Here is a 21,401-nt window from a genome sequence, read left to right as displayed (position 1 = left end):
CCCCGTCTTCTCCCTATTGGGGTGCCGTGCACCCCATGACGCACCCCAATAGGGACAGCATGGGACAGCACAGCATGGGACAGGCCGTGTCCATAGGGACAGGGCGCGCTGCGGTGCCCATAGGGACGGCATGGTGGCAGGGCATCCATAGGAAGGGGGAATGCCACAGTGCCCATAGGGACAGCATGGGACGCCGTGCGCCCTGTGCTGTCCCTATGGGTACCTTTCGCCCTGTCCCTGGGCACGCTGCCCCAGGTGCTCGAGACCGTTTCTCCACCATCGGAGAGGAGGTGTCAGAAGCTGAAGAGGGAACAGGGTTTAGTGAACAGGAAGAGCAGCAGAGAGTTGTCCAGACTCAGAGGCGACCGGGGGGGGGGGGGGAGCTGGATACAGAGATGAGGCAGGCTGTTGAAGAATCCAGGGAGTCTCCTGCTGCATCCAGCTCCTCCCCAAGCCCAGTATCCCATAACGTGCAGAGAAATGAAAAGAACTGAGCAGAGATTGGTTGTGTGCAGACACATTTTGCGACTGCTTGGGAAAAACCCAGGAGAGGAGGCGCCTTAGAGGGAGGTGGGAATACAGGGACCTTCAGTGCTTCACTGGGACAAGACCTGCTGGGAAGAGCTGCTGTGATAACTAGGCATGTGCTGTTTTGGTGTCAACTTTGCTGACACCAGGTTTTTTATTATTGCTGAGATACTCCTAACCCTGGTTCCTGACAAGCACTGCAATGGCTCGGCTCAGCCCCTCAGTACCACTGTTCTCACACACTTTGGAGATTAGGAATCATTCGCAGGACATTATATGGGGGGAGGAATAGTACTGCTGTCACGTCACCCAGCCAAATATGTGCTCTCCCTTCCTGATCTTTGTGAGAGCTTCCCCTCTGAACCCTTAAATGCGGAGAAATTTGGTGGGTTGGAACATTTGGATCAGTCCTAGTTTCATCAGTCTCTCACTCATAGTAGAATGCATGAACTACCCTTTGAAAAAGAGCTGCATTTGAGATGAGAGAAAAGCTCTACCTGGGGTACATGATTTGAGTGTTTGGCACCCATGAGTCATCACTTGATGTTGCCAGTTGAGTGATGAACAAGCCGGTATTCACCTTACTCCAGATTTGCCATTGTCATTATGTGTGACTTTGTTTCTATCTGCTTCTGAAATAGAGTTGTTTTAGCTACTGTGGCAGTAGTGGAGTGTGCTGTAAGTTATGTTTATTGTTACAAAGTATTAACAATTAAATCACATGGGTTGCGTCCAACTTAGTTTTTCCAATTGAAAGTAATAGACATGACTAACTTAGATACATTAATTTTAATGGCTCTACTCTAAGTTTGTCATGTCTATCAATTTCAGTGGGTCTACTCTGAGTAGGACTAGCTTTGCTGAAAACCCATCTATATGGTTCCTCCCAGTTCTTAGACCCTTTCCCAAAAACATGCAATAAAATCCAGTTTTTGAAAGCAGGAAAAGAAAGAGGAAGGGGGAATTACACAAAGGAGAACTAGCACTGGGTTCCTTAAAGAGTACACAGATGTGTTGTTTTTAAAGGAGCACTTCTAAATAGCAATTTAGTGTGGATTCTGTGCTGATCATGCATGCAGCTTTTTGTGCAACAGCCACACATCTTCATACAGTGATAATGATGGGGACATGCCCATGCAGTGCTTTTTGGTGTTGATTGGTACTCACTGGTGCAGAGTACTGTCACCTCTAACTGCCCGATCCTGTAACTTTTAAAATATGAACCTGGGTGATGGGCCATTAAGGGTAACAAAGGAAAGGGGCTCTGTGTGAGACAGTTAGTTAGAAGGACATAGCCAGAGTTTAAAGATGAACATTGCAGTAATATGGGCCACAGGAAAAAGCAGCAAGCTGGAGAGAGAGTCAAAGCAATCTTTGACTTCTGTTTGAATACAAGGCTACGGCTTTAGTAGAAACAAGACCTTTTGGGGGTATTAATGTTGTGCACCTCTCTATTGTAGGCTCAGGCTGTATTAATGTGTAAATGAAATGTATATAATAAAAACAATGCCTCATTCAAAAAGGAAACATGAACCCTGGGAAAGCACATGGAACCCCTGGAATCTCGCACCACTTGGAGATTGGGGTGGCATGGAACAATGTATTTAATTAATTACTAGTACTACAGATCGAGTAGTGATACTGTAACTTTTACATTTTCTGAACCTGAAAAGAAGTGTGATCATGATTCATGATTTGTTGTTAACAATGTACTTGTTAAAATCCAGTAGCATAAGATGTTTTAAACTATCCAAAATATTTGCCAATATATACCTGTTACTATATTTTCTTGTTTGTTTTAGGGAAGCAACGTGATGGAGGATCAGGACCTTTTAGAAATTGGAATACTTAATTCTGGACACAGACAAAGAATTTTACAGGCAATTCAGCTCCTTCCAAAGGTACCCTTTTGTTTTTCCTGTCCATATTCCAATGTCATAAGCAAGAGGCTGTTGTTGTTGTTGTTGTTGTTGTTGTTGCATAATTCTTAAGTAAAAAATATTGTCCTTCTGGACCTCGCTATCTGCCAACATAATTTTTAGTCCTTTTCACCTGTGCAATGTCTTATTCATATCGGCGCCCTTTTAAAAATAACATTCTGTATAAGTGGAGAAACAGCAGTAACATATTCAAGTAGGTTCATTGATAGCCTTATGATCCATGAGTTATTCTAATCATCTTTTAAAGTCATCCAAGTTGGTGGGCATCACTGCTTCTTGTAAATTCCATGGTTTTCCATCCTTGAGAAGGGAGGAAACCAATCCACATGCACATCAGGATATTAAAACAGAAAGATGACTGTTTTCATATGACAGAGTCTGCGTTCTGGCACTGGGGATGAGTGACAACAACCAGTCTATCCACAAAAGTGCTGGGTCTTGTTGCTCCACCCAACCTGCAGTGCACAGCAAAAGTTAGAATAACTTCCCGTAGTGTCAGGCGTGGAAGATTCTGTCCTCCCCTGGCAGCATCAAGGATCAAGGCAGAAGCAAGAAAGTTTGTATTTATGGTTCTCGTGGTGTAAGGCAAAGAATCCAGTTCTTAACTCCATAGAGATGTTGCTCACTCTGAACTCCTCCCCTCCCTTCCCCAGCAACAGTCTGTGGCCCTACAGATGGCCTCAGGAGTCAAATGTCTTTGAGCCCTTTGCTCTTGAATTCTAAGTGAGCGATGCGTACACAGGTATGGTGGCTCTGCTAAGGTCTCCAAGGATGCCTCTGATGGCAATTCTCCCACTCTCCCTCCTTCTCCCAACACCTCATAACTAGGCAGCTCTGAGTTTTGCTGCAATTCAACCCTGTCTCCCTCTTCTCTTGAAACCCACTCCCCCTCCTCCTCCGAGGGAAGCAAAGGAGGAGGGAGGGGTGATTTCCAGCCTTCCCCTTCGGTCCAGTCCCTGACACATAGGCAGCTCAAAGCAGCCAGGCAGTGCTCCAGTATATTGATGATTTTTGAGATCCTTTCCAAGGAGACCTGCAGTTCTTTTAAGAAACTTTCACTCTATGGTTTTTTTTGTTTTAAAGGTTTGTAAGATGCTCTGAACAATGCAAACATACTACAAGCTTGGGGCATATATACTTCTAATAAAACTACGTACACATCATGTTGGTTAAAGTTGCTCTGCCTTTGATACTTTCTGCTGGATGCAAATGTGGAATCCATTCTGTTAATAATTTTCCCAAATATGAGAAAAAATTAATTATAATCTCTCAACGTGGAGTTATGACACATCGCAGACCCAAGCACAGTGGGTCAGAGGTTACTGCGTGGAGGGGTTTTGAAGTGTAGAAGCAGCAAAAAATGGTGTGACACCAGCTTGGAATTGAAATGGCCACAACTTTATTGATTACAGATGAAGGTCGGTTTTGGCATAGGCATTGGGTATGTATCCTGAATCAGCCAATCCAACTGCTGGCTGATAATTCCATCAGGGTCGATCCTGTGGTTAAGGATCCTCTATGATGTAGATCTATGGGATGATCCTGCCAATATGTCATCTGGGGTGTTCTCTGGCCTGTTGGCACACATCTGGGCTTTCAGTCAGAACCCAACCACTGGACTCCATTATTGAGGTTACCTGAATTGACCCTGGATCTGGGGGTAGGGCTTTAGATCCTGTCGTAAGTGATAGCAGGATGCCAAATAATGCACTCATCTAACCAGGATACCAAGTAGGACTGTGCTGTTCACCTTCTTCCAGGCAAGATTGATAGCACTGGTTCTGATGCTCCTTGCCACTGCCACTGCTCCAAGTACTTGGACCCAAAAATGGACAAGCTTGGGTGTGCCATATGAAGGCCTTGCGATCTGCAGCTGCTGCCCAGATGAAGTCTATGTCTTTCTTCTTGGCCAGATCATTTTCACCAAGCTGAATAACAAGAGCATCAGACAGCTCCAGTGTTGCCACCCATGCTGTCAACCATGGCATTAGATCATCCCAGTGCATGCCCATTTGGCTCATCCAGGTTTTATGTGCTCTGTCTTCTAAACCAAGGTGCTGGCCCCATGAAGTTGATAAAGCATGTGCCTGAGCTCAGTGCACTATGCTGTGACTACAGATCTATGCCTGTTTGCGGCTTGTACCTGCAAGAAATCATCAACAAGAGACAGTGAGGCCATGGATCCCAGTGCACACACAGTGCCTATAAGCAGATGATTGCCAATTGCCCAGAGCTTTAATGCGAGCCAGGGGAAGGCCCCAGCAGAAAGCCATGGTGGCTGCACCTATACAAAAGGAATGTGCAGAAAATATTCTGGAGTCCAACCCACACTCAAGGATGGCTTTTCTAAGGACTGCTGTGAACTGGCATCTGGATAGGTGAGCACTATCTGTGTGCAATAGCAGCGGGATGCCTACGTCAGGCCTCACCTTCAGGAATTTCCTTGTGTGAACCACTGGGCTGGAGTTGGGGCATGTCACCATCTAAAGCGGGGTCGCCTTACTGCGCATACAGTTACCTAACTGTGCACCACACAATAGTAACAATAAGAATAAAAAGAAATGCAAAAACTGCCAATGAGAAAAAGGTGGTATTGTTGTAACACATGATCTATTATGCATATCATTTTCACATGGTGCATGTTTGAGATGCACATGCACAAAATCCTTAGATACTTCAAAATCTTGAAATAATTGAGAACATTTCCACCAAGCACATATTGGATTCATAACTAGGCGAGCTAAGTATGATTTTTGAATTATCACCCATCATTAGTTCCAAGCTATATTGAATTGCATTGGGAATCTGAAGCACAGTGGTGCAAAACCCAGTTGGTTTGAGCAGAATTTGACATTTAAAAGTTATAATATTATATAATGAAGCAGCGAGGGCACCAATGCAGTTGAAAAAGTATTTGGTTTTGGTGTCAAGAATCCTTCCTTTTCTATAGAGGTAGAAGGTAAGAGAATTCTGCTTAAGAAACAAGCAGCCATGGAGTCACCAAAAGGCCTGAAGGAAGAAGCCATCAGCCTGGGAATCGAGTGATAGCAGTGGAGGTCATGAAGCTAAGATGTGCTCATAAAAAAGAAGTGCTGAATATAAAGTTATGAGCTAAAGAGGCAGGGAGGATGACAGCTTGAAAGGCAAGGAAGGAGGCTAATAATTGTGAGGAAGCTGGTAATTTGGAGGGCAAGGTACAGAGACACATTGTGAAAAGGCACCAAGCGAAAGTGTCAGTGAATCAGGACCCCAAGCCAGTTATGTCTAGCATTGACCACCTCTTTCTTCTTCACCCCACACAGACATCATGAAACTCCTGGCACACCAGAAAAGCAACTGTGTCCTAACTTTTAAAAGGATTGTGCTGTGATTTCTGGGTCTTTTATGAGCATTCAGTTTACTTCTGGTCTCAGATTTGTAAGTGTATGAATGAACTGCATAGAATGCTGAGGGTTTTGACAAGATCAGAAACTATGAAAAGAACAAGACTTAGATGAGGAAGATGATTAGTTTAACCATTAACACAACTGATTTTTTTTAATGTTATCAAAAAAAAGTATGACATGGCTTTTAGGTAAAGGTAAAGGGACCCCTGATCATTAGGTCCAGTTGTGACCGACTGGAGTTGCAGCACTCATCTCGCGTTATTGGCCGAGGGAGTCGGCGTATAGCTTCCAGGTCATATGGCCAGCATGACAAAGCCACTTTGGCAAACCAGAGCAGCACATGGAAGCGCCATTTACCTTCCCGCTGTTATCTACTTGCACTTTGATGTGCTTTCGAACTGCTAGGTTGGCAGGAGCTGGGACCAAGCATCGGGAGCTCACCCCGTCACGGGGATTTGAACCGCTGACCTTTTGATCGGCAAACCTTAGGCTCTGTGGTTTAACCCACAGCGCCACCCGCGTCCCTAAAACCTGTGGCTTTTAGGGAAGCTTTTAATGTTTAACAGACCATTGTATTTTAATATTTTGTTGGAAGCCGCCCCGAGTGGCTGGGGAAACCCAGCCAAATGGGCGGGGTATAAATAACATTATTATTATTCTATTTGGACCATATTTTAAACTACTGGATGGATGAATCAAAAGCTAGAATCCAAGAGGCAATCCTTTCCACTATTGGGCTGATAACATGTATTTATTTGCCAGAGTGTTGCAAGAGGATGATACAATACAAAGAAAAGTACATTCAGCACCAAAGAATCCCTGTAGGCATCTCAAGCTTGAAAATTGCTCCAGTAGAGTCCTGAGGAACAGGAGGGCAGGGATATCAGTAACCTCAGAGTTGTAAACCTTCAAAGCATTTTCCTGAGTTCCAGCAGGAGCAACATACTGAAGGATGTGTGAAAGAAACTCAAAAAACTGTTTTAGGAGGAAGCCTTTGCCTTGTTATATAAATGCAGGTCCAGATTTGTATGCAAAAGGGAACCGTGTAATAAGAGCTCCTTTCCAAGTGGGTATGGGGCCAACTGGGAATTGCAATGCCAGTTAGTGGTTATCAGGAAAGTACTGACTTGCACTTCTCAACCTAACTGCTAAACCTCCTGACATCAAGAAGTTTTGCAAATAATAAAGGAGAAACTTCTACTGAACTACCACTAGCTGCTGGTAGGGGAAAAAATTAAAACACGTCAAATCTTTTCTACCTGTCAGAAAGCAAGGAGGTCTACACATGGTAGAAGTATCCTTCCAGAGGATGTCCATTGATATTGTGGAACCATTGCCTTGATCCATTCACAATGGGTGTGGCAGCAGCAGCAGCAGCAGCAGGTGTATGCATGTATGAATGTATGTATGCGGGATGCTTCTGAAATCATTGCCTGCTGAATTTCTCCTTGGTTTTTCAGGTTCTGAATTATCAGAATATTTTTCCAGCTAATGTTGGAATCTTTAGTCATTCTGCAGTTTTGTTTTGTTTCTGGCTTTTGGGCATGCTCTGAAAGCACTTTGCACAAATAACCTAAAAGCTGAGTAAACCAAAAAGAAATAAAGGGCAGATGCCTAACATTTGTCTTCTCAGAAACCTTTCAGGTACCCTGCCTCAGATTCCAGCCACAAACAGTCACCATGAACCTCAATCCCACTGCTGGAAGGACAAGATACCCCGCCTAGGTAAGCAAAGTCACCAGGGAACCATGCTTTACAGTATGGCATCTGAAATGACTCTATCCTTCACTTCTAAGCCTCCCAAGGAATGTCAATGGCCACAGAATGTTTCCCATTCCTCCACTGTAATATGTGGACACTGCACTGGCTTAACAATCCTCCCCTACTTAGCAGGGTCTACAAGTTTTTCTTTCCCTAACCATGGGACACAGAATAGGGATGCTCTGTACAGAAAGCAGAGTTTTGATGGCTATAAACCCCCAAATGCAGGCAAATATCTACCACAGACAGACTGATGAAAGCAATAAAGAGCAGAGATATCTATGGGGGTGAACTTTAGGTACCTCAGTACCTTAATTGCAACTACCGGCAAATGCCCATTAGTCATTTTTCCATGTGTGTCCTGTTTTCCAAGCATTAGTTACCCTTCCAACAGTTTGACTTCAGCCCCAAAGGCACACTCCTCCATTGTCTCCCAAGGCAGACAAATGCTGAGTTGCTGTCAGAATGGACTACAGCAATGCTCTATATGTAAGTCTGCCTGTTAAAGATACTGTGTAAATTTCAGCTGGTTCAAAATGCAGTGGCCAGCCAATTACTTGGAACTCAAACATCTGAGCATATTTCTCTGGTCTTTCATAATAGGGATTGTTTCCGGGCTCAGTATATATTGTTGATTTTAGCATTAAAAGCCCCAAATGGTTTGTGGCCAGGCCACCTCAGTGCCTACCTTCTCCCATAAACTAGATAAGATTGGCATCTGAGTTCTGTTCATGATCCTTCCATTATATGAGATCAGATGGGTAGGTACCTATGGCAGAGACTTTTTGTGGTGGCACCAAAGGTGTCAACTTCCAGATAGGAAAATAAGGGAAAATAAGGGATCAGTGGTGGTGCAGCACCGGAAGTTGCTTCTGTGCATGTCCAGACATGCGCAGTAGCGACTTCTGGTGCTGGGCTGCCCGTGTCCGCATGTCTGGGCACCAGAAATTGCTTCTGCGCATACTTGGGCATGCGCAGAGGTGATTTCTGAAGCCAAGTGAGTGAGCAGCCAGCCAGGAGCCGGGACATGGCTGCCGGCGCCGGCAGGAGCTGCAAATCCAGGGGATTTACGGGATATTTTTCAATTCGGGAGACCAGCGGGAAACGGATTTAAATCCGGGGGGTTCCTGCGAAAAACGGGAGACTTCACAGCTATGCATCACTGTGAAGTCCCATTACTGTAGTACTTTTCTCCTTTAGCATTCAGAAACATTTTGAAGATCTCTCCCCTTATTTAAAAAAACAAAACAAACTCAACTCCTCATGCTTTTGGTTTGTCAGTTTCTGTTATCATGCTGTGCTTGGCTTTTATTATGTTGTTTTGGATTTGGTTTTCTCTGCTGATGTTTCCAATTGCTTTGTTTTCAATTCTTTTCTTTTAGGGCAAGCCCTCACAAGAAGACTTATATTTTAAAAAGTCTGAAGCAGTATAGCATGGAAAAGAAAAATTGTAACAAAACCAGCATCATATAAAATTATATATAAGGAGCCAGTAATAATGTCAAAGGCATAGATGATGAGTTTTTTTTTTAAAAAAATGTCTTTAAGGTCTGCATTAAAACTACAAAGGGGAGGGGCAAGAAGAGCTGTTGGAAGAGGAAGTCCACAAGTGTGGGGCTACCATTGAAAATGTCCTGTGCAGTATCCCTGTTGGTTTTAGTTTGGTGCTAGTCCTAGACAGGTTCATATTGGTGTAGGCATTACTTCAAATAACCTGGTCCCAAATTGTCCAGACTTAACTCCTATGCTTTTATAGATCTACTTATAGGTTGGGGAACTTTAAAGTTTATTTCATGCACTTCAGATTGTTTATATTAATTAATTGTACATTTAAAGTCCAGCTACTTTATGTGTCCTTAGTACAGAAACAAAGCTAAAGATAATCTAATGAGCACCTACTTCATTACCATCCCCATGTTTCTCTCTTGTGTCTCCACAGGCAACCAGGTAACCATTCAGGATGCATCTCCAGTGCCATGCAGACCTCAAGCAAGGCCTACAGCAGTAGAAAATGGGAAGCCAATTGTGCCTCTGTGGGGTTGCCTTCCTTCTTTGTTTTCTCTTGTATCTGGAGAGGTTACAAGAGTACATGACAGACTGCAGTTTAACAGATGCAGTTGTATGCAGGTGGAAATGGGGAAAACTGCATCTGTTGCTCACTGTTATGCAGATTACAAAGACACAAAGGCACACAACAAATATTTTTGAATTATGTATTAATCATTCTATAATGAGAAATAAATGTATGTATGCAAAAGTGATTTTTATGCCTATATTTTAGTGTATTTGACATTACTTACTACAGGTGCCCCCCCCCAAAAAAAAAGTTTGTTCAATTTGCCTTTAAAAATTATGGCTTTCTTTGTACATTTTTAAAAATGCTTGGTTGGGTTTAGGCCATGGGTGCCAGCTCGTAGGGGCTGAACCCTTTTGGGCCCCCTCTATAGTTTTGTGGTAGGGACTGGGGGCCCCCATACCTCAAAACCACAGAACAGAAGAGCAGAGGTGAGCGTGCCATGCCTCCAGTGACCAGCCGCTCTCCTGCTCCTCCTGCCATGGAAGGGAAGGCGCTGCCAAGAGGAGGCCGAGCCTGAGCCGCCAGTCATTGAGCTGTGTGGCCATGTCATTGGCTCCTCCCCTGGCTCCTCCTAATGCCCTGATGTCACACGCACAGCGTTGGGAAGTCAGTGCGTCATGTGCACAACATTGTCCTCCCCAATTACCTTTACAAGCTGGCGCCTCTGGTTTAGGCATTACATTTTGGTTAATAAGTGTTACTGAAATGTTTTTAAACATTGTAAAGCTTGATTCAAAGAAGCTCATGCTTTGACTACGAATAAACTTCATAAGAAAACTTTCATAAGAGGAAATCCTCAAAAGAGGACTTTCAGCTCAAATTTGGAGGACGTAGGGAATGAAAAGGTAACCCACTTCCATCAGTTTTGTGGACATAGAGTGTGTGTGTGTGTGTGTGTGTGTGCCACCATTGCCAAAATTTTGGCCAACAACTGGCAACCACCATTGCCTTCTCCCCCACCCAAAAAGCTGCCAGGAAAAGGTAACATTGCTCTTACAAGACTTCTATAGGAGTGTTAGCCCTGAATGTCAGCTATCATTTTATTTTCCTCAGAAGCTCTCATCCGAGTGACCCTATGCCATGTGGAGTTATTCTGGGATTTTTGGAGGAATGATGTGGTGACTGTCAGGAGAAGTAGTGAGTTTCACCCCCACTGACTCCATTCCCCCAAACCTCCCAGACATCCGTCCAACTTTGCAGCTGTGAATTGGAGCACAAAATTGTGGAATCTTGGGTTAGCCCTAGCATCGACTCTCAAAAGTATCACTGTCATCTGTTAGGGTTTTAAAGACTACGTTGAGAGAAATTGGCAAACCTTTTATACTGTTTTTAGACACTGAGAAAACGTTTCAGAATGTTTTCCTTTCAGTACTTTTTTCTGTAACGTCCAAAAGCAGTGAAGATGCTGTGCTGGAAATAAAAAATTTTTTCTCAACTATTAGCTTCTGCATCCTTTTCAAGTAACAAGAGTTCTGTTTTTATATACGTTGACAGGTTTTTGATACATGAAAAAACAACAGCTGCTATATATATATAATATTGAAATAGATTTTAATAAAGAGCTTCTAATATGTTCTTGTTATGTAGGTGAGCTTTCCATAGCTTCATTTAATTAACTGAAATTATCCGAGTTCTTCCTTTTTAGTGGGTGGGTAGCTGGGGAGAAAATGTCAATCCAAGCAGGGAGGGAGTCCAACACTAGACAGCTTGTTTTGTCCCTGTTTGGTGACAGCATCATAATAGGAAGCTGCTTTATCTCAAAGGAGAGGTAAGCCTATCTGGAGATGCAAGGGATTGAAACTGAGTGTACACATGTGAAGCACATGAGCTGCTACTGAGCTATGCCCTCTCCCCACCCCCACAACAATATGCTTATATATATTTGAAACAATAATTCACCTCATTACAGACATTATGGATTATCATTTTCCCCTTAGACATTTAAAAATTCTTTTCTGCAGAAAAGGAAAGCCAAAATATGTGATATGTGACAAACCATATGAGCTAAGTACATTAACTTGATAATAAGTGTATTTGATGGGACATTATATGTTCATTTTTGGAATAAAATAAATTAACTCAGTTATTTGTCTTGTTCTTTTTAAAAATAATGTATCTACCGGTATCTTCACATGTTCAATCCACATGTACTCATTTGTTTATAAAATTTTCATACAATTTGCAGTTTTACCTTTTCCCTGTAACATTATGACTGACGAAGCTAAGGAAATTATTAAAACCATTTTCAAAGAGGAAGAAAGAAACCATCTTCTTTTAAAAGCAATATTGATTCCTTCTGCAAAAATATATCTCTGCAAAATATTTATTCATAGCATGCATCAACATGTAACTCTTGTAGTTCTCTGAATCTTCATCTTCAAAAAATAACATCACACATTTCTTCTTTTCTATATTGTACTTTTCTCTTTTCTCCCTGTTACATAATTGAAAAGCATTGAATTATGCCAGTTTAAATACTGTCCCTGATCCTAATCTTTTTGTGTATTCCACGTGCCCAGCCCCACTATTCCTGATACTTACTTCAGAAAATTTTTGACTCCTGACACTGCAAAAAAAAAAAAAGATGTTTCCCTGTGTACCCTTTCTACCTATTTAACATAGGGATGTCTATAGAGATCTTCTTTCAGGTGCTCCAACTATTTGAAGTGATGCAGATGGCAGCTGTGGGGAGGGCCTGAACAGGCTCTCTTATCATATTTATATTAAAACACAGTTCAAACTATGAGAAGCATGTTTTCCAACAGTCTGCAGCTTATAAATAGTTAGGGCAATTTCAGTGAGTTTCTAGAAAATATCTCAGTTTTCTCAACCAGTTGATTTATACCAACAGCCCAGGATAATAGTTTATGGAAGCCATAAGATAATTTCTCTTTTAAAAATTTATTTCTAACTTAAAATAAGTTTTACTCAATTAATTGCTTTTCTTAAAGATGATTAAGATTAATCTAAACAGCCAGAATCCCTGTCTTTATGGTTTTCTGCATGTGTTTCTCTTTATAAATAAGGGCCCTGGAGACTAAAACTGGCAGCTTAAGTCCTCTTGACTCTGAGAATGTGTCATTTCTTCTCACAGAACTCATAAAAGGGGGAATATCTTGTTCTAGACTATCCCCTTTGGTTGTGTGTGAGAGAGAAATTGGCAGACAGCTCAAGGCTACATTGTTCATCCACTTTTTTATTGCACTGTTTTACCACAGACGTTCTCCAATACTGTGGAAATCGTTAAAACAAGAAACCATTCATAAAAGTACTGTGAATCTACATTTTGCACTGCTAGATGTCAATAAAGAAGTTTAAAAGCTCAAATGGTCTGGCCTAAGAATTTCATCCAGAGAACTATAATGTTTTCATTATGCAGAAATTACTCTGTGGAAAGGTCCTTTGGTATCCCTTATTTCTTCTCCTACTCACACACATCCATACATAATAACAAAAACTGAACTTTTTTGTGGGGCGTTTTTATGTTTCAGATGAAACAAATAGGCAACGATGGCTACAGCCCCACCTCTGTAGCAGAGTGGCTAGATTCCCTGGAAATGGGTGATTACATCAAACCCTTTCTGATAAATGGCTATACGTCGATGGACCTTGTGAAAAAAATCTGGGATATTGAATTAATTAATGTAAGTCAATATATTTTTACCTTTTAAAAAGCACCACAGTTTTAATCCTTTAAAAAAAGGGTCAAATGAAAAAAAATTGTTGTAAAAAAAGCGTAATGCACCTACTAACTTGTTTGTGTGGGGTGATAAATATTGATATCTGATGTTTAGACCTACTTCTTCTGACATGCTCAAGATTCTTCTGTGGTGTTCTTGTATGATATTGTTCGTTACTGTAGAGAAATTTTTGAGCCTATTTAAGAGTTTCTTGCTGCCAATTTAAAAAAGAAAAAGAAAGCTATAATAATATTTCTCTCTGGGCAGCTTCCAGCATATATAAAAACATAGTAAAACATTAAACCTTAAAAAGCTTCCCTATACATGCATATATAAAAACATAGTAAAACATTAAACCTTAAAAAGCTTCCCTATATAGATGTTTCTCAAATGTTATATAATTACTCATCTTCTTAACCTCTGATGGGAGGGCGTTCCATAGAGTGGGCACCACTACCGAGAAGGCCCTCTGCCTGCTTCCCTGTAGCTTCACTTCTCACAGTGTGGGAACCACCAGTGTTGGATCTCAGGGTCCAGGCTGAATAATGGGGGTGGAGACACTTCTAAAGGGATACTGGGCCGAGGCTGTTTAGAGCTTTGAAGGTCAGCACCAACACTTTGAATTGTGCTTGGAAACGTACTGGGAGCCAATGTAGGTCTTTCAAGACTGGTGTTATGTGGTCTCAGCGGCTGCTCCCAGTCACCAGTCCAGCTGCTGCAGTCTGGATTAGTTGTAGTTTCACCTTCATAGGTAGCCCCACATAGAACGCATTGCAGTAGTCCTAGCAGGAGATAACCATCCCATGTACCACTCTGGTAAAACAGTGCACAGGCAGATAGGGTCTCAGCTGGCACGCCAGATGGAGCTGGTAGACAGCTGCCCTGGACACAGAATTAACCTGTGATTCCATGGACAGCTGTGAGTCCAAAATGACTCCCAGGCAGGGCCGGCCCTATGGCAAGGCTGGTTGGCGCGCTGCTGCGCCCTTGGCGGGCGCTGGGAAACAGGGCGGGGGGGGGGGGCGCCGGAGGGATCTTCGCACCAGGGCGCCAGATATGCTTAAGACGGCCCTGCTCCCAGGCTGCGTACCTGGTCCTTCAGGGGGAGAGTTATCCCATAATCTTAATCATAAACCAGATCTTCCACTAGTCTGAATAGTTGACTATGCTGTTTTGAACAGTGTGTCCACTTATTCCCCCCCTTGCATGCCTCATAAATTTCAGAGTGTTCATAAAGTATTGTTCTTAACATGTGATCCTATCTTTCCCTTTATCGTTTTTTTAAATTATAAAATCACTAATTTCACAACCACACAGATACCATTTAAGTTCACAAACCAGCAGTTTGAGAATACTCAGAAATGAAACAGCTTTGCATACTTGATGTTTTCACGCAGACATAGAAAAGAAATAAAATCTCAGTATTCATCTTGTGTAAAAATAACTGTTCCTACTCTCTGGGTTCTCTAATAAAACTCATACTTTGCTTTGTGGTTCATATAAAATCTGTACAAAGTTTTGTTTGTGAAAATATTTTGTCTATAACATTCATTTTTGTATCCAACACTTTTCCTTTTCTGTTGGTCAGTAACTGTAGTTTCGAATGTCCGTCTGGGGTTTGAAAGTAGTATCAGTGAGACTGAAGCAGAAATGTGCTATCATAACAAATGCCTTCCTGCAAGGCCAGCAGGAAAAAATCACAGTGAAAAAATGTTTATTTGAACATCTTCACAGGCTGACATGCATTTTGTCTTGTTGGTGGTAGGTCATTTATTAAAGCAGGAACCCTTTCTGGCCTTTTAGGGGAGTGCAGAAAATTTATGCTGTTCTCCGTTTCACTTCACTTTAGTGGATGAGTATTTATTTCTGCTCCTGAGATTCTTATAATAATAATGTTTTGTGCTATAGGAGTGAGGCCACTAGCTTCATCTGCTAAGTTTATGTTCACTTGATTCCTCTCCCTTTATTAAAGTGCTGACTGTTGCATTTTGTGTCACAAGGTCCTGAGAGAGATGACACCTTTTCAAATCAGAGGACTAGGGAAAAGCTGTCACAGATCTGTTTTTGTTATCCCACCCCCCACACTGCTCCTAACAACATGGTTTCTCCAACACTATGAGTAAAAGCAAGCCTAAGAGAAAAACAAAAGCTTCAGCTGCTATTGCTCAATTCTACATTAATGTATTGTTTTACAGTCCCTTTTCAATTTCTTCCTGTGTAAATTTATGCAGGGTAGCACTGAGAGTTATTTTTAGATTAATACAGTACATCTAAAACATAGATTCAAAATCGGCCGTTCACATTTAATCCAATGTAGTTGTCCATATAATTATTTGTGCAAGAAACTGGGGTTGATCCAGTTCATGGGATATTCTTCAAGAGAGTTGTGTAAGAATCATGCTAAGCACTTTAAGGCATTGATTTGCAAAGGCGGTGTTTGTGTGCATTGCTGGGTGCTTTTACAACACTGTAGCACCATCACATTTTTGAAACCATTGCTTTCTGACCTTTGATGTATTTTATCAAAACATGTATCTGTGGAAGTTTGGCCTGTGGTTGCCAGTCAGTTCAGAATTCTCCTAGCGTCAAAGCTCTGGGGTGGATATATTTTTGTGGTTGTAAGTTGTTTTTAATTGTTTTTAATCCTGTAACCCATCCTGGGACCTTAGGGTGAAGGGTGGGAAATGAAGAATGAATGAATGCCATGGGAAATTTAATAAATAGAATGGAAAACAATGGGACTAGCTGGTGTAAGTGGGTGAGCAATATAAGGTTTCCCCCCCCCCCTTTATTGGAAAATTTGGTTTTTCTATAATATTACATTTTTCTTTTTCTTTCTTTCTTCTAATTACATATTTCAATATTATGTTACAATCTAGAACTATCCCTGTGTACTTTTTCACCACTTCATCTTCCTCTAATTATTTTAGGCCTTTGAATCTTGTATGTTTAATCATCTGATATTCAGAACATGAGAAGGGCTGGCTGCATCAGACCAGTGGCTCATTTAGTCCAGCATCCTGTTCTCACAGTGGCCAACCAGATACCTGTGAGAAACTCACATGCAGGACATGAGCGCAGCAGTACTCTGCCCACCTGCGATTCCCAGCAAATGGTAATCAGAGGCATAATACCTATGGCAGTGGAGGTGGAACTGTTGGGAGATTCATTCCCCGTCTGCAGTCATAGGATTGTTGTGTATCATATGACTGTATGTGTTTTCATTCCACAGAGTGGAAGTGACGTAGACAGGATGTTTGTCTTACGTGTTCCTGAAGTGGAACTGTTGTTCCTTTGTTCTTTCTCTTCACTGCCTGCTATGCTCAAGAGAGGCAGCTATGCTAAACAGCTCTGAATGTCTGAGCTGGGCAAACAGACACAGACTCTGCATTTTGCCACAGTAAACTAGTTTAGCCTTATTTAATGGCTTGTGTGTGTTGTTCTTCACGTTGGGGAACAATCACAGATTTGATTGCGCCACTGGACTCAGTAGTAGCCGGGCATGTGTGCACTGGCTTTGTCCTTGCCCTGGGCAGTCTCACGACTGGCCCGGGTGACAAATGCTAACAGGAACATAGACTTTGGGGCTACTAGCAATTGATAGCCTTGTCCTCCATGAATTTGTCTAATCCTCTTTTTAAGCCATCAAGTTTGGTGGTCCTCACTGGCTTATGTTCTGTGCGAAGAAGCACCTTCTTAATATTACTTGGCTTATCATATATACCAGTACAGTATATTTTATTTACTTCAAGTCTGGATTACTGCAGTGTATTCTATGTGGGGCTTCCCTTGCCCTTCATTCAAAAGCAACAGTTAGTGCAGAATGCTACAGCACAATTACTGACAGGAGTGAGGCCCTGTCAACATAGAATGACTGCACTCAGTTGCTGATTGCTACTGGGCTAAGTTCAGGGTATCAATATTAGTATATAAAGCCCTTAACAACTTGGGACCAGTTACCTGTGAGATCACCTTCCCCTATATATGTCCACTCAACCACTTTGATCTATGGAAGCAGCAGTGTTACAGGTGTCACATAATACCCATTCTGCATTAGAAGGAAATGTTTATACTTCCACAGATGATATAATTTTTCCTTGCTCATCCATTTGAGAAATGAGGATAGGGAGAGGCCTGAACTCTCAGTTTTTCTGTTGATCAATAACAGCAAGTACAATCCTGATTATTAATTACTTTTCTCTCCCCCCCCCGACCCTTCAGTATTGGCTGGTGAGCAAGCAAAAGAGATACTGGGGACCCATTTGCTCTGTCTATTACCCTGCTTTCAGTCTCCATAAGCAGCTTGACTGGCAGCTGGAGCAGAGCAAGTTTCCTTCTCCATTTTTGCCTAGAGCAAAGAGTGCTAGAGCAGAGGAGAGGGAGAAGGAAATTACTAGATGGCTGGATGAGAAATGGATGCTTTCTGTGGCTCAAGTGCCAAACAAAGCTAAATACATATCAGTCCTCCAATGCTTCAAAACAGACGAAAGAGAAGGGGCGTGTTAACTGTTCATACCTAGAGGAATTATGCTTGTGCACTGGATCCTTGACTTAGATTTTGGAGTTTGGAGCACAACAGAAGCTGTGCTTAGGGTAGGAACAGGCTTTTGCTTTCACCATGTGAAAGTTGTTAAAAACTTTCAACAGCTATTCCTTCATACACCAAAGTAATAATTAAGCCAAAGTCACAGCAGCATGGTGTCAAACAGGCTATATATTTTCTTCCCCCTTGCCCATTAATCCCTTTTAGAAACACTAAAGGCTCTTCCAAGTCCTGAACTTTTGTTGCTCTTTTTATTTAAAAGTTTAATTTGTTTCATTCAGCTATTCTATTTTGGTTCTTTAGAGCCTTTTGAAACAACAGTATCATAACTTAAAGGAACAGCCATTGAATTGCTTACATTGCAGCCAGAGAGTGATGAACACTTGTCAGCAGGAGGGTGATATTTTCTATCTGTCTGCCATCCATGGATTTATAGGCCTTTTTTCTTCCCTTTCATTCTCAGTTAATCTCCCTTCTGCTGTACCCTTCAACTGTATTTATTTGTGAGAAAAATTGTAATTGGTAGTTGCTGAAGAAGTGAGCGCCACCAATGAGTGGTCCTTGGTTGTAGTAGAGAGTATTCAACTGCGTGGGAGACCATTTGCAACATTCTATAATGGACTTTAGAGCTTTAATTATATTATTTCCATTATCATGCATATAATAAGCAGAATCAAAATGCTACAATGCAACTGACTGTTGCGGATGATAGAGGGCAAGTTGATTGCTCAAACACATATGCAGAGCGCTTGAAATTACATTTTCATTATGTTGCTAAGGAACTAAGTGTGCTATCTCTATTTTCTTGAAGAAGCTGAGCTTCAAATATGTGGATTTTCTTTATAGTTTCTAGGATAGATAAATGGTGCATTATATGAAATTCATTTTGATAAAGCTGTTATAGACATATTTGAAAAGACAAATTCTAAATGTCTAGTTTTGCTTTCCCTCATCAGCTGATACAATCTGAATGCTATCTTTCCCCTCATCTCCATAATGCTTTGTCAGTGCCTGTGTGTTCGTATTAATCTGCAGTAATCTAAAGAATTGATAACTGATTTCACAAAGATCACATTTGTCCATGTTCTGTGTCTTTTCATACTGGGTGGAAAAGCGCAAAGTTTGGGATCAGAGTTTTCCTTCTAGATGGGCTACCTTCCCAGGTTGACGAACCCGATCTGCACTGAGTATACCATGACTATAACATGCTTTAGCGTGTGCCATTCCGTATATGGAGTGAGGCATATTTTCAAAGGCCACTGCAGAGGGAATAAACCCTATAAAAAGGGTAGAATGAACAATATCATTGACAGAATCGGCAATTCAAACAATGACAAGCTAATTTAACATATCCCCATGTGGACATAGCATACTGACAATTGGAAGTTACAAAAGGAAAATGGAGGTAGTAGAATGGAATGGAGAGTCCGGAATCCTTAAATGTTGCAGTGTAGAATGCTTCTTTTCAGGATTCCAGACACTACATTCCATTCCACCAGTACCCTAGTTTTCCTCTTTTTTAGTGTCTCACTTAGGAAAACCTGAAATTGCAAAAAAAAAAAATCAACAAAACCCCCAAACAGTCCAATGAGGACTGAGCATGCTCTGTAGCCATGGGATGCTTACTAGCCATTTTGGGAAATGGAAAATCGGGTGGGCAGGGAGCATTGAATGGTGTGTTGTGGAGAAGGGCATGGCTGACTTAACTGGAACAGTGAACAGGAGCAGCTCCACACTGCAATTTTTCATTTTTATTTTGCAGTTGCCATTTGTTTCTTCTGCTATTGTTTCCTGCCCACATTTGCAGCATGGAACTTTACATTCATCAATCCTTGCATATTCTTAGTTGATGTGTATTGAGTAGGTATTTTTTGGGTTTTTATTGCTGTTGCCTCCCAGATGTACTGTATAAAACTAATCATGTTTGCTGTTGCAAAAATGTGTCAAATTAATGCAATGTAGAAATTTAGTACATTTTTGGACTGGCATCTCAGACCATGCTTAACTCTTGAGTTTTCAATGCACATTATTATCTTGGGGTTTCTGATTGTCCATTTGTTACATTTTCCTTTATTCCTAGTTCTTACTAAAACAGACTGTACTGTTTCTAACTGAAGGCAGGAATTCAGTGTAAGCTGTGGTAGTTTTTCCAAATCTTCTGCACTGTCATTTCCTCCCACTTCATCTTAGGTTTCAGCAGGACTCAGAGTAGGAGGGGAAATTTTCTTCAGTAAAAAATGAATGCTGTTCAGTGTTCACTATACTGTAAGGCTAGAGAAAAGTTGAAGGGAAGCAAAGCGTGTACCTTGCAGAAAAGCTTTGCTGGTGCACACTCAAAAATAAAAATCAGTCATTTATTTTTTGAGCCTTGCTTCAGCAGCTAAGGTGCTGAGACATGATGACCTGTGAAAGATTCTGATGGATGCCAGAATTTCTGCCAAGCTGCATTCTTGGCAGAATCCAAACTCTTCAAATCAAAAATCAAAACTATCAAATCCAAACTCTTCTTGTGCACACTGATTTGGAAATAAGATTGTCTGGAGACTTACTTCCAAGTTAACCTTCCTAAGAACAAGGAACTTGGGGACAAACTGCATTAAAAGCACTTTTGTGGGAGCTCCTCCACACTTTGCTTTGTCGCATAATTTTGTTCCATTTGTTCCATGACTTTTTTGGTTTTTCTTTTCTCCTGCTGCTTTCCCTGGGAAAACCTGTTGTTTACCACTGAATGAAAACAAACATCAATTCTCAGAGAGCCAGTTGACATTTGTTCTAATTCAGCACTAAACAGCAGGTTTTCCCAGGGAAAGCAGCAGGAGAAAAGGAAAACCTCTCGGACCCGTGCCTAGAAATCAGAGACCAAATGCAAGTGTGGGTGAGCCCTTAGCATAGGAGCCAACTCCTAGGGGCCGTGGGGGCTTCGGCCTCACAATAAAATATTTGATGAGCCAGGCACCTGCAAAGTTGATGGGCATTACCATTCAAATAGTGTGCATACACCATGTCCTGTGATCGATCATGCAGGGAGGGGCTTTTCTGGGCCCCCACAATATTTCATTCAAGTTGGCACCCCTGGCCCTTAGCTGGTTCCTCCTAAGCTGCAAATATAGGATGAGTCCTTTAAAAGAGGCCCTGTGGATACAGAGTACAGTCATACCTTTGGTTACGTTTTCTGCGGGTTGCGTGGACTCAGAAGTGTTTACTTCCGTGTTCCGCCATGTGCGCATGCGCAGAAGCGCCGCTCCGAATGCGTACTTTTTGGGGTGAGAACGGCACCCTGGAACGGATCAAGTACGTATCCATAGGTGCCACTGTACACATGTTCCACGGGGCCTCTTTTAAAAGACTCACCCTGTATAAGGAAATAATCAACAGTGAAATATTTGTATTTTAAGTGACCCAGTCTCAGGGCATGGAGAAGAATGCAAATGGAAGCGAATGAAATTATACAGAACTAAATTAGCACAGATAATTGCAGTGACTCAG

At 41.8% G+C, this 21,401-nt stretch overlaps 1 protein-coding gene across 7 annotated transcripts in view; it reads left to right on the top strand.

Moving 5' to 3' along the window:
• ANKS1B (ankyrin repeat and sterile alpha motif domain containing 1B) overlaps window positions 1–21,401 on the top strand; it is a 327,182-nt gene that overhangs the window by 176,585 nt on the left and 129,196 nt on the right. For all 7 annotated transcript variants that reach the window (XM_088651954.1, XM_088651950.1, XM_088651949.1 and 4 more), the window contains 2 exons: window positions 2,331–2,429; window positions 13,184–13,336. In XM_088651954.1, coding sequence (XP_088508080.1) covers window positions 2,331–2,429; window positions 13,184–13,336 — 252 coding nt within the window. The remainder of the gene's footprint in view (window positions 1–2,330; window positions 2,430–13,183; window positions 13,337–21,401) is intronic.

The sequence above is a fragment of the Zootoca vivipara genome, chromosome 9 (genome assembly GCF_965207765.1).
Source record: "Zootoca vivipara chromosome 9, rZooViv2.hap1.1, whole genome shotgun sequence".
Lineage (NCBI taxonomy): Eukaryota > Metazoa > Chordata > Lepidosauria > Squamata > Lacertidae > Zootoca > Zootoca vivipara.
This window is presented reverse-complemented; position numbering and strand designations above follow the sequence as displayed.